The sequence below is a fragment of the Cladophialophora bantiana genome (genome assembly GCF_000835475.1).
Source record: "Cladophialophora bantiana CBS 173.52 unplaced genomic scaffold supercont1.23, whole genome shotgun sequence".
Classification (NCBI taxonomy): Eukaryota; Fungi; Ascomycota; class Eurotiomycetes; order Chaetothyriales; family Herpotrichiellaceae; genus Cladophialophora; species Cladophialophora bantiana.
The window spans coordinates 425,182-440,101 of NW_015971597.1; the positions used below are offsets into that span (position 1 = coordinate 425,182).

The 14,920-nt window shown below is 50.3% G+C and overlaps 5 protein-coding genes across 5 annotated transcripts; 3 read left to right on the forward strand and 2 right to left on the reverse strand.

Moving 5' to 3' along the window:
• Positions 1–626: 626 nt before the first annotated feature.
• Positions 627–2,580, reverse strand: Z519_11736 (uncharacterized protein; the record flags this gene model as incomplete). The annotated part of the gene is made up of 4 exons (XM_016769447.1): positions 627–1,131; positions 1,192–1,868; positions 1,923–2,114; positions 2,170–2,580. The coding sequence occupies 4 exons, from the start codon at positions 2,578–2,580 to the stop codon at positions 627–629; spliced, it is 1,785 nt and encodes a 594-aa protein (XP_016614431.1).
• Positions 2,581–3,373: 793 nt separating this feature from the next.
• Positions 3,374–5,315, forward strand: Z519_11737 (uncharacterized protein; the record flags this gene model as incomplete). The annotated part of the gene is made up of 7 exons (XM_016769448.1): positions 3,374–3,481; positions 3,537–3,641; positions 3,696–4,019; positions 4,078–4,197; positions 4,256–4,531; positions 4,593–5,010; positions 5,068–5,315. 7 exons carry the CDS (start codon positions 3,374–3,376, stop codon positions 5,313–5,315), a joined length of 1,599 nt encoding a protein of 532 aa, XP_016614432.1.
• Positions 5,316–5,967: 652 nt separating this feature from the next.
• Z519_11738 (uncharacterized protein) lies at positions 5,968–7,314 on the reverse strand (the record flags this gene model as incomplete). Its single annotated transcript, XM_016769449.1, has 5 exons — positions 5,968–6,254; positions 6,325–6,606; positions 6,683–6,956; positions 7,008–7,188; positions 7,247–7,314. The coding sequence occupies 5 exons, from the start codon at positions 7,312–7,314 to the stop codon at positions 5,968–5,970; spliced, it is 1,092 nt and encodes a 363-aa protein (XP_016614433.1).
• Positions 7,315–8,419: 1,105 nt separating this feature from the next.
• On the forward strand, positions 8,420–10,008 carry Z519_11739 (uncharacterized protein; the record flags this gene model as incomplete). Its single annotated transcript, XM_016769450.1, has 2 exons — positions 8,420–8,468; positions 8,522–10,008. The coding sequence occupies 2 exons, from the start codon at positions 8,420–8,422 to the stop codon at positions 10,006–10,008; spliced, it is 1,536 nt and encodes a 511-aa protein (XP_016614434.1).
• Positions 10,009–11,173: 1,165 nt separating this feature from the next.
• Z519_11740 (uncharacterized protein) lies at positions 11,174–13,458 on the forward strand (the record flags this gene model as incomplete). The annotated part of the gene is made up of 3 exons (XM_016769451.1): positions 11,174–12,252; positions 12,311–12,594; positions 12,650–13,458. 3 exons carry the CDS (start codon positions 11,174–11,176, stop codon positions 13,456–13,458), a joined length of 2,172 nt encoding a protein of 723 aa, XP_016614435.1.
• Positions 13,459–14,920: the final 1,462 nt, after the last annotated feature.

The window sequence follows — 14,920 nt, forward strand, 5'->3', positions numbered from 1 at the left end:
ATTCATTCATCTTTCGGAACCTGCGAACCGGACCGGGAGCCAACCACTGTAACAAATCTCTTCGGATCTATCAAGTTACGATGGTGAATTTCGTGCTCCGAGCTTAGTCTCTGGATTGTTGAAATGACCTCTAATTCCGATATGTCGGTAATATCATCTTGCGCAGTATGCCCACAACGGCCAGCTGCATCGGAACCATTTCGCCGACGAAGATGCTCCACAGGGCTTCGTATCTTTTACCCTACTCTACGGAATCCTCGACTGTGCAGATCCAAAGTTGTATCCGTATCGGATTCCAGCACGTGGGACGGTGTATAAGCCATGATGATCCGAACCTTACTATACGGAAGGACGATTCGGAGGTCTCTGGCAACGAGGGAGCAATTTGAAAGGAACGTCACAGCATGAGGTTGGCAGGGGACGTCATTTCACTTCTTACACGACGGCAAGTCTATGAGCCATGAAATGATAGATCTCTTGGGTGTGATGGCCTGTTGGCTCAACGGGGACGGCGATTTAGATCTCTTGGAATATGCTGCATTCGTGAGGGGAGTGGCTGTTGTGATCCGAGTCTTAATTGATGCCTCTACCCACATTGGTATCTTCAAGTTATGGCTTATCTACCGTCAAATATGACTCCTTAATTCAGCTGGTTGCGAAATGCTCTCAACTCCAGTTTTACCAGCGTCTCCCTTTTCTCCGTTCGAGAGATTCCGGCTCCTGGCCTTGCGATAGGCTGCTGGCCAAATCCCCTGCTTTCCTGGACTCAATATGCCGTTCGGGTCCAGACAATCTTTGATCTTCTCGTTTAGCCGCATCAATGCACCTTCGTTAAAGTCGTACTGTTCTGCCACTAGGTCCATATGCTCGACGTGTGCGCGGTACTCTCCGTATCCAGCTCTTCTTGCATCGTGAACTAGGTCGACAAACAGGTTGTTGGCTGCATCCTTGTCTTCCTGTGATTGCCGGTCGAAATGGATCATATTTATATGTGTCAGATGGCGGAGATGGAGATGAAGGCCGGCGACAAAGTCGAAACCATACTGCGCGCACCTGCTTTTGGCAACGTAATAGAAGTCCAGAGCATCCTTGCCGTCACTGGGCAGGACTGGAGAGAATGAGATGTGTCCTCTGCATGAAAGGTGGTCAGTGTAAGTCCAAGAATAGCTCGACGGACGTTCGTCAACTTACCCATCCAACCCTCTGTATTCAATCGTCCTTAGTGGTGCCATACTGGGCACTCCGGCTTGAAGGTCATAGGGAACGTCGTCAGCAGCCAAGTATTTCTTCCCCTGTGGATAGTAGGCGGTCCCGGTGAGGACGGACCCCTTGATAGCTTTGAACGCTTCTTGACATGCTTTGTAATTATGCTCGATTATTTCTTTCGGTCCGTAGAGCCCGAAGATTGCGTCCCAGAATCCGACTCCAAGCTCCTTCTGAAGCTCTTTCAACCTGCTGTCAGGAATGGAGCCAGGACCATCATACCATTGGCTTCTTGGACCTCTCCTGCAAATCTCCCTAATGATGTTTCCAATAACAGGGTGATTCTGGATCTTGTCGTGAAGCAATAGTTCGCGTAGGATATCGACCAGATCTTTCAGGTCGTGCTCCTCAGGCACATCAACGTGACATAGCATTAGACCTTCCGGCGCGGGAGAAGCCCAAAGTGTCAGCTTCGTCACGATCCCGAAATTCGACTGGTTGAACATCTGGTCGTAAGTAGGGCCGTAGCCGCCTCGGAAGAGAGGCCAGGATTTAGAGTCCTTGAGGGCGCCCATACCCGTTCTGACAAGACTCCCGTCTGCCAACACCGCCTCGATTCCGCAGATCTGGTTGGAGTGGTCACCGTGTGGAGTGTATCCCCATCCCTTTGTACCATAATTAGAGTTATTCGTGGAACGTTTGTTGGTAAGTCTACTTACCCTGTCTAGTGCATTTCCAACGACACTGCCCCAGCCTAGAGCAGGAACCGAACACCATATGTTCTTTTTCTGATCTTTGATCGCCTGATAAAGTTGAAAGAAACTCACACCGGGTTCAACAGTATAATACGAGTATTTGTCGTTGATATCGAGGACTTTGTTCATGTTCTGTAAGTCGACAATAACAGATCCCTAGCAAAATCTCAGTTCGAGCGGCTCATTCCTCCTAACAGAGCCGTCTTCGTACCTTAATGCGTGCGACAGGACCACCATACCCGAGATTCTTCCCTCTCGATACCGTCCAGAGCGGAATTTTGTATTCATTGGCGATCTTGACGATGGTCTGGATCTGCTCGACCGTTGTTGGTCGAATTGCGCAGGAGCTTCCACGTCTTTCTGCTTCGTCCTCATTCATGGAGAAAGGGTCTCCATAGCTCAGTCGGAGTTCATCACCCAATATGACAGCGTCTTCTCCGAGTACATCTTGAAAACGCTTGAGGATCTCGGTGAATGTCTCTCTTGAAATGCCAGAAGGCAGGTATTCAACAACGGGTGCTGCTTGGATCGCGTCGTACCAAAGCTTGAGAGTTTTATTGGTCGTTTCGATCTCGCCGGGAATGTGACTTAGGTTGAAAGGCGCGGGAAGAGTGGTGTCCATCTTGAACTATTTCTCTGGTGGTTGAGCGCGAGCAGGCGTAAGAGGCGTTGGTAGCAACAAAAAGGCGACATCCTCGACCCCATAAATGACTAAATACACGGTTTTGATCTTTTGGCCCAGACCAAGTGGGATCGATTCTCGTCTGCATGGCAAAAGTGGTAAGTGCAGAGCCACGCATGTCTCCTGTTCTCTTGCCGAGCTACCCTGACCGGCTTATCGTCCAAACAAGTAAAGTCTGAGGCGAGGAGTTTGAGAAGTTGAGTATGTTCCGCGATGGAGTGAATCTTTGTTCGTTTCCGTAGCGTCGGCGATTTTGGATCCGATGAAACCCTTGGCGTGTCTTTCTCGCTTCCTTGCAACTCTCACCGCGAAATCTATTACGAATGTCATCCTGCCTACATCCTATCTACGCCTTTTCAGCGTGCCGATGTCCACTCAAATGGTATTCACTAGGCTATCCCAGTGACAACTTTGAGATGTCGTGCCATTTCAACCTCTCAAATCGGGCCTAGTCTTCCCCGCGCTTACGATGGGCCTCGTCTAGACCCCAGGTCTTCTGCTGGCCTCGGAACGGTACCCCAAGATGCATACCGAAGACCCGGAAAGGAGCAAACCTCAAAAACTATGCTCCCGTTCCTCAAGGATTCTCATATATTGATCATGCCACCTGGATATCTATGGAATGACCACCTTGCATCTTTTTTCCCTGCGACCAGCAAGGTTTGCCTGGTCAGAAATCACTGCATTTGCAAGAGACACAACAGGAAGCTGTTGTACGCTACACCCTCCTTCAATGGCCACTGCTTCTGATACGCAACATGTGGGGAAAAGAGACACCAGTGTTTGGGCCAATATCAGGTTCATCTGGTTCACTATTCTTGTGGGGTTTTCTCTTCTCGAGGTAAGAATCTAACGTTGGATCTCGCGGATGAGATGACACTAACAATGGCCTACAGTATGGATTTGACAATGGCGAAATCGGTGGCTTTCAAGCCATGGTCGGTTTCCTTCAAGTTTTCGGTTACGAAGATCCCAGAGTCCCAACGGGCTGGAACATCAGGGTCCGTCTGGCTATCCTTCGTTGATGACCTGATTCCTTTGACTAAGTGTTTCAGCCTGTGCCGCAACAAATCATCAGTTCTTTCATGCTTCTCGGCTCCTTCATTGCGAGTTGCTGCACTGGGTTGATAGGTACCTACCTCGGTCGCCGACATTCCCTCATGTCTGGATGTGCACTCTTGATTGTCGGGGTTACGATCCAGATCGTTACCACTTCCATGGGAGCATTGTACTTTGCTCGGCTGATTACTGGACTTTCGAACGGAATTTTGATGAGTTTCACTTTTCTCTATGTCGTGGAAATGGCGCCGCCCTACTTTAGAGGTCTCGGATATGCTTTCTGCTCCTGCTGGGTCACCTTGGGCACTGCCATCGGCTATGTAAGTTGTAGAATATACCTGCTGTTTGACCGGAGGCTGACATGATCTTGATCGTCAGGTTATCACCAATTCGACAGAGAAGATCCACAACAGACATGCGTATCAAATCCCTCTGTACACACTGTACGCGATTCCAGTGATCATCTTCAGCTCTTTGCCATTCCTACCCGAATCTCCAGTAAGTCTCATCTTCCCCGTATCGAGCAATGCAAGGTTGCTGAACTTGACCTCCCTAGCGTTGGCTCCTTCTTCATGGGAAGACCGAACAGGCTCTCCAATCTCTGAGCTGGATTCGAAATGGCGCATATGACGACCTTGCCCTGAGACAAGAATATGAGGAAATGAAACTAAACGCCATGCACGAGATCGAGACTCAGTCGTCGTTTCTCCTTTTCGACATGCTCCGCAGCCGCAACATTCGACGCAGTCTCATTAGCGTTGGCATCGGTCTCATTAATCCTGCAATGGGAGGTATGTTCGTCATGGCTTTTGCCACGTACTTTTTCACCGTGGTAAGCTTAGAGCCCTGTGAGCTTTGTCAGACCTTCTCTGACGAGATTGCTCGCATTTCAGGTTGGGGTTGAAAGTCCCTTCAGATGGATCATCATGTGTCAATTCCTCGGTGTTTTAGGCCAGGTTACTTCCTACTTCTTCATCGACCGCGTCGGTAGAAGAACTATGTTGCTCATCGGAACCAGCATCTGCGCGATTTCGATGCTGCTTCTTGGTGTCGTTTCCACACCTTCGAGTGTACGATACTCAGAGGCTTACGGGAAAGTTGTCATCTTTTTGTTCTCTTTCTACCTCTGGGGGTTCAACTTCGGTGTCACCTCCATGACCTATCTTGTTGCCGGGGAAATCCCTGCGCAGAACTTACGTGCCTATACTTCTGGGATTTCGACCGGGTCAGGATTTGTCTTTGCCTGGCTTACCGCTTTCACGGCACCTTACTTCATCAACCCTAGCGAGCTGAACTGGGGCGGGAAATATGGTGAGTGGTTTGGAGACTCTCCGTTCGGGGCTACAGTATTGACCCGTTTCTCCACAGGTTATATCTGGTTTGGGACCTGTGTCGTGGCAATCATCTTCGTGTTTCTCTTCGTGCCAGAGGTCCGCGGGAGAACACTTGAAGAGATCGAAGAGATGTTCGACAAGAAGATCTCCGCAAGAGACTTCTCCACGTATGTCTGTGATAACGTCATCATTGCCCGAGAACAGGCCGAGGAAGTTGTCTACGGCGAGAAGAAGCCAGAGCGAGTCGAGGTCGTCCACGTTGAAGCAGCCGACAGTGCGTGAGAATGGTCTACAAGCCGTCGCGCCTACGCCAGATTCGCTCGAGTCACAGTCTCACAGGATTCGAGGCCGCAACTTTTAAAAAGGCACAGATCATGTCATTGAATGTTGACCTGACTGCTTACCCTTCTCGTGGGGGGATGAAAACAATTTCGTCTATGACTGCAATGTATTCTTCCGATTCTATGCCAATGATTGCTCTGGAAATCGATCACGCCATTTTCATAACGGCTCTCTCGTCCATGGCCATTACCCAGAGGGAGAAATCGAGCGGGTTGAGATCCAAAATTGAATATGTATCCCGTGTAACCAAGGTTTAAACCTGCTCGTTTACAAACAGGCCCGCCATGCCCATGCCGGTACCTAGGCACATACTCGTAAGCAAAACCCTTCGTTTTCTCCTCCTGCATTCACTGAGACCCGTCACTATCTGTCGGATTCCGGTGCACCCAAAGGGATCTTTGTTTCATTTTGTTAGTCCTCAAAAAGGCAATATTAAGAGAAATGGAGGGGAGCTCTGGCCTATAGGAGAACCCTTGTCGAACTGGTGCAGGTTCATGGGAGTACTTACGACCGAGCCTACATGGATCCATTAGTTTCAATCGGCATTGATGGAGAGTTCCAACCAAAGAGCATGTTGGACAGAAGGCGAGACTCACGCAATAGCACCGCCTCTCGGATTCATCTTCGTCCAGTCGAGGTTAAGATAATCGCGACAGTAGACCGCCATGGAAGCGAATGCTTCGTTGATCTCTACCACGTCGACGTCTCTTTCAAGGGATAGATTATACCTAGCAAGTAATTTGGGGATGGCGAAGACCGGGCCAATGCCCATGATACGCGGCGGGAGACCGGCAAGCGCTGTGCCAACATACTTTGCAAGGATGGGCTGATTTAGTTCCAAGGCCTTTGAGCGCTTCATGAGAAGCAAAGCCCCAGCTCCTGTAGAGAAGTACGAAGCATCAGTCTACGCCCGACTTTTCTGGGAAGTGTTCTCTCCTTCTCGACTCACCGTCCGTAACTTGACTAGCATTGCCGGCATGTGTCGTGTCTCCATACTCCGGAAAGGCAGGGGGAAGGTTCTTTATTCCGTCGTACGTCGTCCCCCATCGTATTTCATCTCGCGTAACAGTTGTGTCTTTGCCATCCTTCTTGACTGTAATGGGGACAATCTCATCATCAAACCAGCCGCTCTTCTGCGCGAGCTCAGCGCGCCGGTACGACTCCACGGCGTACTCATCTTGCCGTTGCCGACTGACATTGAATTCTCTGGCCACATTCTCAGATGTTGCACCTGTTTATCAAAAAAAAAGACATAAATGTCAGAATAAGCCCCGTATGCGTTCAGATATACTATTCGGCTTGCTTACCCATCGGTAGCATGCAGTCCTTTGCGTCTTCGCTACCGTTTAGAATCTCGTTGATGAAGGGTCGACTCAGGCGTTCGTTTCCTTCGCTCAGCGTCTCGGCGCCCACTGCGACGCCGATCTCAATGGTGCCGGTCTTGATCTCATTCGCGATAAATTGCGTCGCCGTCAACCCTGAGGAGCAAAACCGCGCCACACTGGAGGCGGCAGATGTGTTTGGAAAACCTGCAGCAAGCGAAGCTGCACGGACATAATACGCCGCTTTGCCGTCGCGAACCTGTACGATGTCAATCGCCGAAACGTTCGCCATGACAGAAAGTCCCCTCACATTTCCAAGGCAGACATCATCGACGAGACGTGGGTCGACATTGCTCCTTAGTCGGACCTGCTCTAGAATTTTGAAGACCAGGCCATCGAGCGTTGTGTCCTTGAAACCACCCCTCTTGGCCTTGCACATCGGCGTCCTGATCGCGAGAGTGATCACTACATCGTCGGGAGTTTGCTGTGCGCTAGTCATGTCCCGAAATTAGACTGCAGACATCCAATGAACATCGATTCGATCCATACATGTTGTCTACCGCGCTGGAGGTAGGAGGTAAGTGGGAGAGGACAGCGGAGAGACGTTGGGACGCCATGGCATTACAGGTGCCGCAAAGATAGCTCCTCAAGCTGGAAATACGAATTGGTAACGCGTCTTACACACTGATAGTAATAGAAGTTTGTTTATTTGTGGCCTTTTGAACTTCCTAGGCTTTGAATCGGTTGTTGAAGCTGAACCTCGGATGTTGGTAGCCCCCGCGGGGTAAAAAAGGTAAAATGGGGGAAAGCACCCAATTAATTTACTGTGGTATGAGGATCTGACGACTGAGAGTTAATGGGGCCCTTTAGTTAGCAGCGCAGGATAATCGGACCAGTGTTATTGCAAGACTTGTGCCAATACCACCGATTCACTGAACTCCCCTGCCGTTCATGGCTGAGTGAAATGCTTGTACACAAGGCTGTAGAAGTGGGGTTCAAATAGGGGTTTGGTAGGGGCAATCCGTCGACATTAGAAACGCCTACATTTGGAACTTCTATTCTGACGTCCAATAGGACGATGTTCGCATACTCAGTTACCAGCTTGACCTGGCCTACGGTGCAAGCTGCATTCGAAAGTAAGCGGCACAGTTCGACTCAGAGTATGGAGGCCAAAAGTGCCAAATAACGACGAAGTGGTCGCGATATCAAACATAGCCAATAGTATGAGACAGATGACAAAGAACCACCATGTTCCAAAGTAAACGACGCGCGTGTGCGATGGAGGCTCAGTTTACGCTTTTCAATTCGGCTCGCTGCCAGAAAAGTCACATCTGGGTTGAGATGCTGCGCCGTAGAATAAGTAGTATTACATAAGCTTCCTACAGCAAAGCGGCGTCATACCCTTCCCAAAGAGGGGTGAGTCTAATACGCAGTTTTGTTCCCTCCAAGCACTACTTCAACCTTTAGAAAACTCACTGCTTTTGGGAGGATCGACAGCTTCCGAATACTCACCGCATTTGCCTGTAATCTGAATTCCACCCGCCGGTGTCGAGCCGCCAAGATGATGCACCCGGCGCGAAAGGCGTATGTGGAGGAGGAGCGTCAGGTAAGATACTCCGCCACAAAACATATTATTCTGTGTCTCTTTATTTACATTTGCCTCCAAGGCTGAAGCTGCTCTCGCGATGAATCATAAGGGGAAGGGATGCAAGACTGACGGAAATGGCTGAGACGCAGGATACCGAGATGGGGATGGATCTGGCAAGCATCCGTAAGTATTATATCTTTAGCACTGTCGAATATCCTGACTCACACTCCTGGCAGCTGTCGATCGAAATTATGACCTTCCTACCGGTGCCGGCGGTGTCGCACCCGAAAAAGCATCTGCTATCCTCGCCCAGTTCGACCGGAAACGAAGACTGGCCATGTTGGTCGTACCCACCGATGATGGAAAAGTCAGGTCACGTTTGCGAGAACTTGGGCAGCCTATAACACTTTTTGGAGAAGACCGCGCTGACAGGCGAGATCGCTTGCGGGAGCTCTTATTGGATCAGGAGGAGGCAGGGAGCCCAGATGGAGCTGTTGTCGACGTACAGATGCACGAAGCAGAAGAAAATGCTGATCAAGAGGAAGAGTTCTACACCGAGGGTCTACCTGAATTACTTGAAGCGAGAAGAGCAATAGCTAGGTATTCACTCCCGAGGGCAAAGGCGCGCATCCAGAGGCAGAGAGAAGACTCCACAATTCCGCTGCGCACACACATCAAGCACCGCAAGGAAATCAAAGAGAAGTTACAAGGGTTTGAGCTGTTTGGAACACAGATTGCCGGAGAGCGACCCGTCAGCATCACTCGATTTGCCCCAAATGGCGAGATCATTGCGGCCGGCAACTGGGGCGGTGGCATCAAATTACTTGATGTCCCGAACCTGGATGAAAAGGTGACCCTCAGAGGCCATACAGGTATTGTTGGCGGAATCGCCTGGTATCCCGGCGCAACGTTACAAGATTCCAATGTGTCTCCGGATTCTCTGAATCTTGCAAGCGGTGCTGGCGGGCAAGGCGGGGCAAGTGACATACATCTCTGGTCGCTGAACAAGGACACACCAATCGGTACTCTGCAGGGACATACCGATCGTGTTTGTAGGGTCGAGTTCCACCCTTCGGGAAAATATCTTGCATCAGCATCATTTGACACAACCTGGCGGTTATGGGATGTGGAAACGACAACAGAACTCCTTTTGCAAGAGGGGCATTCCAGGCAAGTGTTTGCTGTCAGCTTCAATACAGACGGGTCATTGCTGGCAAGCGGGGGATTTGATAGCATAGGGAGAATCTGGGATCTGAGGTCAGGACGCACGGTCATGATCTTGGAAGGTCATATCCGTGAGATTTTCGGACTGGACTGGGGCACCGATGGATATCGCATCCTTTCAGGCTCTGGTGACGGATGGGTCAAATGCTGGGATCTTCGTCAGGTGCGCAATGTGGGAGGAATTGGTGCTCATAATGGCAACGTTTCTGACCTGAAATGGTTCAAAGGCCTCGACGGTGACAAGTCGTCTCTAGTGGAGAGCAGTGGTGTCAGACAGGAGCACAGTCCTCGAAAAGCCGGCACATTCTTTGTGACGAGTGGGTTTGACAAGAATGTCAACATCTATTCGGCAGATGATTGGTCGTTTGTGAAGCAGCTTAGTGGGCATTCGGGCAATGTCCTCAGTGTCGATGTCACCAACGACGCCAAATGGATTGCCAGCAGTGGCCACGACAGAACAGTGAAGCTATGGGGCCGTGATGATGGACAGGGCATATGAGGTCGTCAGCATTGCCCCGAAGAACGAGTCACATCCCGAACAAAGGAGAAGAACCTCGGCCATTCCGTGTCTAGATGCCAATGGAAATGCCATGACAATGCACATGCACGACAAGACTACCTGGAGAATCAATGGTTTGGTATTTACACCAGAATGGCTTTTCGCTGCTGCTGCTGAGACACCCCCCTTATATGGTCTTCGGTGCTCTGAGATCCCAAACTGAGAGAGAGCTCGATCGAATGCAATAAACATACCGGGAGCGGCTGAATTACTCACGCCGCATGAGACGACCATCGGTCGACGTCAATGATATCGTGTTATCGTGCTATATGCATAACTAAGGTTTCAAGGGGCACACGGTCAAGCAGTCACCGGGGTTCAGTGACGGGCAATACACGCGAGCATCTGTTCATGCATGGCGTTAAGGTTGTCTCCGTTCATGTCAACAGATAGGCCATGGGCAAGGCTCAGAGGGTATACAACGGTTGCTCTCTCGGTTGGCTTGCTGGTTGAAGAGCTCTGGGCTAGCTTTATCTGCAATGTTCCCGGCCTGTTAGGGAGGACGCTATCTTCAGTCGTGGCTTGACGCTGGTGTTTCGACATTTCTTACACCGCAACCGGCCCTTATATGTAGTGTAGCTAGATTGCGCTTCTACTTGTACCAAAAATCCCCAAGGAGACAAAATATCCTCGATGTCACTTTCTTTTCGCGGAGCTCAATTTGGAGTCGAAGGCTTTGTAGACCCATGTACTTGATCACGTGGGCACGCAAGGCTCTCCATAATCAATGACTCATCATCCCCGCTGCGTGTTGTGGTTGGCTGGCAGCCTCGTCGGACACAAAGTCCCGCCGGCTCCGACGCGGGCTGCTTAACAGCGAGCCCAAAAACTTTATCCGGTCAACGAAGATGCCAACTCGCCTCCCTCGTTCTGATTTCTAATTATGCCATACCGATTACTGTCACTAGTATCTTTTGTGTTCCTATTCCGAATATCTATCTGCGTCTGCTGTCCGAGTGAGAGTTGTGCGCTTGGGGCTGCTTGGACTCTCTTCCGAACCATGTCTGCCTAGTCAGGAATCGAGTTTGTCATCACGGGGAATGTGTTGCTGGGCGGGTCTCGTATGACGCTTCCCTGACCAGGCATCGAAAATCCTTCGCACATCATGGCGCCTGAGAGACCACTTCCTGTGGAGACCCTGTTGCCCTTCAAGCAAAATCGCTCCCCTGAAACACGGGCCATTCTCCAAGACGCTCAGCTCCAAGACTCGAACAGTCACAGCCAGTCTCCAGAAAGTCAGGAAGAAGATGACGGCTCGGGCAACGAAAAGCCCAAACGGCAGAAGAGATCACGTGCGTGTATCGCCTGCCGAAACATGAAGATCAGATGTCTTCCGGTCGACGGCCAAGAGGCCTGTAAAGCATGCGCCAAAGTCAATCGTCAATGTGTAATGCCTGGTCCTCCGCGGAAACGTCAGAAAACGGTCCACAAGGTTGCCGAATTGGAGAAGAAGATCAATGCGTTGACAGACGCTTTGTTAGCCAAACAACAGTCAACCGATGGGAGTAGGCTCGAGGATGAATCGCCTCCCAAAGATGCTCCTACAACTGGAAGCTCGGAACCACCCAAGACTGATGACACCTCCAATACCAGTCTAGACACCTACCAGCGAAGTCTCATTGACAGGGTAGTTCCGCAACCTACTCAACCTGAATTTAGCAGAGGTTGCGGCCCGGTCAACGTTGAAGGTATTGCCAAGGACGACTACGTGGATGTCATTGATCGGGGTGACTTAAGCATCGAGACTGCGACAGCAATGTTCAATCACTGGGCCAAGGACATGTGCTCGTCTTGCCCATACGTCATCTTTTCCCCCGAGACAGACCTCCAGGAACTTCGAAGGACCCGGCCTATCACCTTTCTAACCATTTTGGCAGTTGCAAGCCCTGTAGTTCAACCATCCGCTCAGCCAGCGCTTACCATTGAAATCAACCGGCAGATATCAGAACGAGTCCTCTTCCATGGCGACAAATCATTGGATATGATTCAGGCGATGCTGCTGAATTCTCAGTATTACGTACGACCGCGGACGGCGAGGGATCTTGCCTTTAATCAAAACATCCAATCAGCGATTTCTATGTCTCTGGAATTAGGGATAGGCAAGAGATCGAAGCTGAAAAGAAGTCCCGCTGAAGAAGTTGAACTCTGTCGCACATGGTTGGCCTGTTATCAGGCCAATATAAAGTAAGCCGTGGTCTCTAAATTTCTGACGCAGATTGGGCTGATTGTTCCGAAATCACAGCGTCACCACTATCCTTCGACTTCCGACCCTCATAAGGTTTAGTCCACGCATTGAAGAATGCCTGGAGACCCTCAGAACCAGCCCCCACGCAGCTCCAAGCGACAAATGGCTGTGTGCCACCGTGGAACTAGCACGTCTTGCCGAAGAAGTATCAGCAGCTTTCAACATGGACGATCCCGGAGCCGATCTTAACTTTACGGAGCCGAGAGTGCAGTATCAGCTGAAGTGCTTTCAAAGACAATTGCAGCAATGGGAGAAGACGGTCGATGTCTCTGTGGATCAACGTAGGCTTCGTCGGGTTTCGGTTTAATCAAAGAACATGACTGATCTTGTGTAAAGGACTTGTGCGGCACCAATCAGCATGCCTCAACCTGTATATTCACGAGATCGCGATCCACTACGACCACAACGTAGACGATTTCCGACCACTGCCTCAGCTAGAGCAACGCAAAGCGCCCGACTTCATAACCTCTGGTCACGTCGAAGCTTTATCCACTCTCCTAGAGAGTAGTCATCAAGTACTGGACACCTACCTCTCACTCGAGGTCGAGTGTGCTCGAAATCTGAGTAATCTCTACATCGTCTGGAATGCATACGCCGTTGTAGTATTGATCAAACTACACTGGATATTCAACTCACCAGACTCCAGGTTCGGCTCGGTCTTTGTACCTGATCTGAAGACCGGACACTACTTGGACGCTATTCTCAACAGACTGGGCGAAGTGTCAGCCGGCGGCACGAATCCCTGTGCAGAGGCCTTCGGATTCGTATTCATGAAGCTCAAAATCTGGCATATGCATAGAACAGGGCAACTCTCGGATGATGAACAAGGCCAAGACGACCAGTCGCGACGTCAACGGGCGTCCAGCATCCTGCGGCAAGATACCGCTTCCATCCTCGCATCCGCAAAGCAGATGGAATACCCTGGGAACGCTGTGAATTTGCCCCCGACACGGCCGTTTACACCGGCTCTGCTTCCGGGAGGGGCTTGGTCGAATGTCGACAAATTTGGCTCAAACTTGAACGCGGCGTATGACGCTGCAAGTTACGGCAACACCAACTGGGATCAGTTCAACTTCAGCACAGAAGAATTGGACATGTTTGATATATACATGAACAACAGCGGGTGGATGGGGTATCTACTTTAGAGCTGGAAACCCAGCGGCTCACGCACAATGCCAAGAACTAATGTCCACATTAACCGTATAGCCGATGTCCTCTTGAGGTAGGCGGCGCAAAAGCAGCAACTTCACGACAAGTTTTTTTCCTCTAGAACTCAGCTCCATCCAATAACTCCCTCTCCGAGAACCTTCTTTCTCCGACCATCAAAAATCGATACTGTTCGTCCAACGACGCCGTCCCCGCCAACACCAAGATTGAGCCTCAAATCACTGGTTCTTAAGTCGCCGTCTGTGTCAACAAAGAAAGAATACAGTACGGGATTTGACGGGTCACATTCATCTTCATCTAAACCGGCACCGGAATATGAAGGTCTTGAAAGTGGTTGCCCATATTTGCTATGGAACGTCGTCAGGAACCTGAATGGGGCCGTAACAAAGGTGAGCGACGGCGTTATACGTACTGGATTCTCACATTTAGGACCGAATTCGGTCCACACTCATTTGGCTCGTTGCTCGCACATTGGAGGGTGGTCGAGGTTGCTCCTGGCTCGCGATTCGACAATTTCAGTCTCCCTCGAAACGATGATTGTGGATTCGGGTGGATGATGGCGATCAGGTCGCCGGACTCTGGAGCTGGGGGGAGATGGGAGTCGCCGCACATGATCTGGCTCTGTCGTGGGTCAAAATTGGTTGGGTGTGATGTGTTATGAGTTATTGTGCAGTATGACAGGCGAAGATGGTGATGAGAATATCCCGACAATGGCTCCCAAAAAAAAGGGAATGGCATATTCATATACCCCCCGGGCGATATGGGCGGAGAAACTGTTACAATTGTTTACGAAGCGAATATCTGCTCAACAATCTCCAATCAATCAAAACATCCAAAAACTCCCGCCCATATCCAACACCAAAAAGCATAGACTGGATAGCGGCAATTCAATTCCAACTTGCGCATCCAGCCTCCTCTAGAACAAAAGTAGCAGCATTGAGCAAGATATCGCACATTCCTAGCTTCGATCTCATCTTATTTGCCCCTCTCGCGATGGTGGACGCGCCGAGGATCTGTCGCATTGTCAAAGGTCAAACGTGCGTCCGGGTTGAGAAGGTTGAGCAGATTTTTTGTTCGTTCTCTTTTACGATGTGGCTCGGCAGGGATGTCGAGGGAGATGAATGAGGCTGAGAGAGCAAGATTCCAAGATTCGTGAGCAAGTTTCTTTTACCTATTTTAGCTGCCGTCCTAAAATTAAAATTGGGAGCTGAAATGGGGCCGAGTCGGCATCATTAATACGAGAATTAGGGTATTTTTCACGAAGAATAGTCACGTGGTCACGCGTGCGGCTCCTGGTTCGCGTGATCACTCTTGACCCAAAGGACCCTTCATTTCCTGAACCTGGAGATGGAAGCGACCGTATGGTCGGCCTGGGTCGTCAAAGCCGCCCTTAGGGTCATCTGGGGTCGAATTAGAACTTTAATGTGGTTGAAGAAAGGG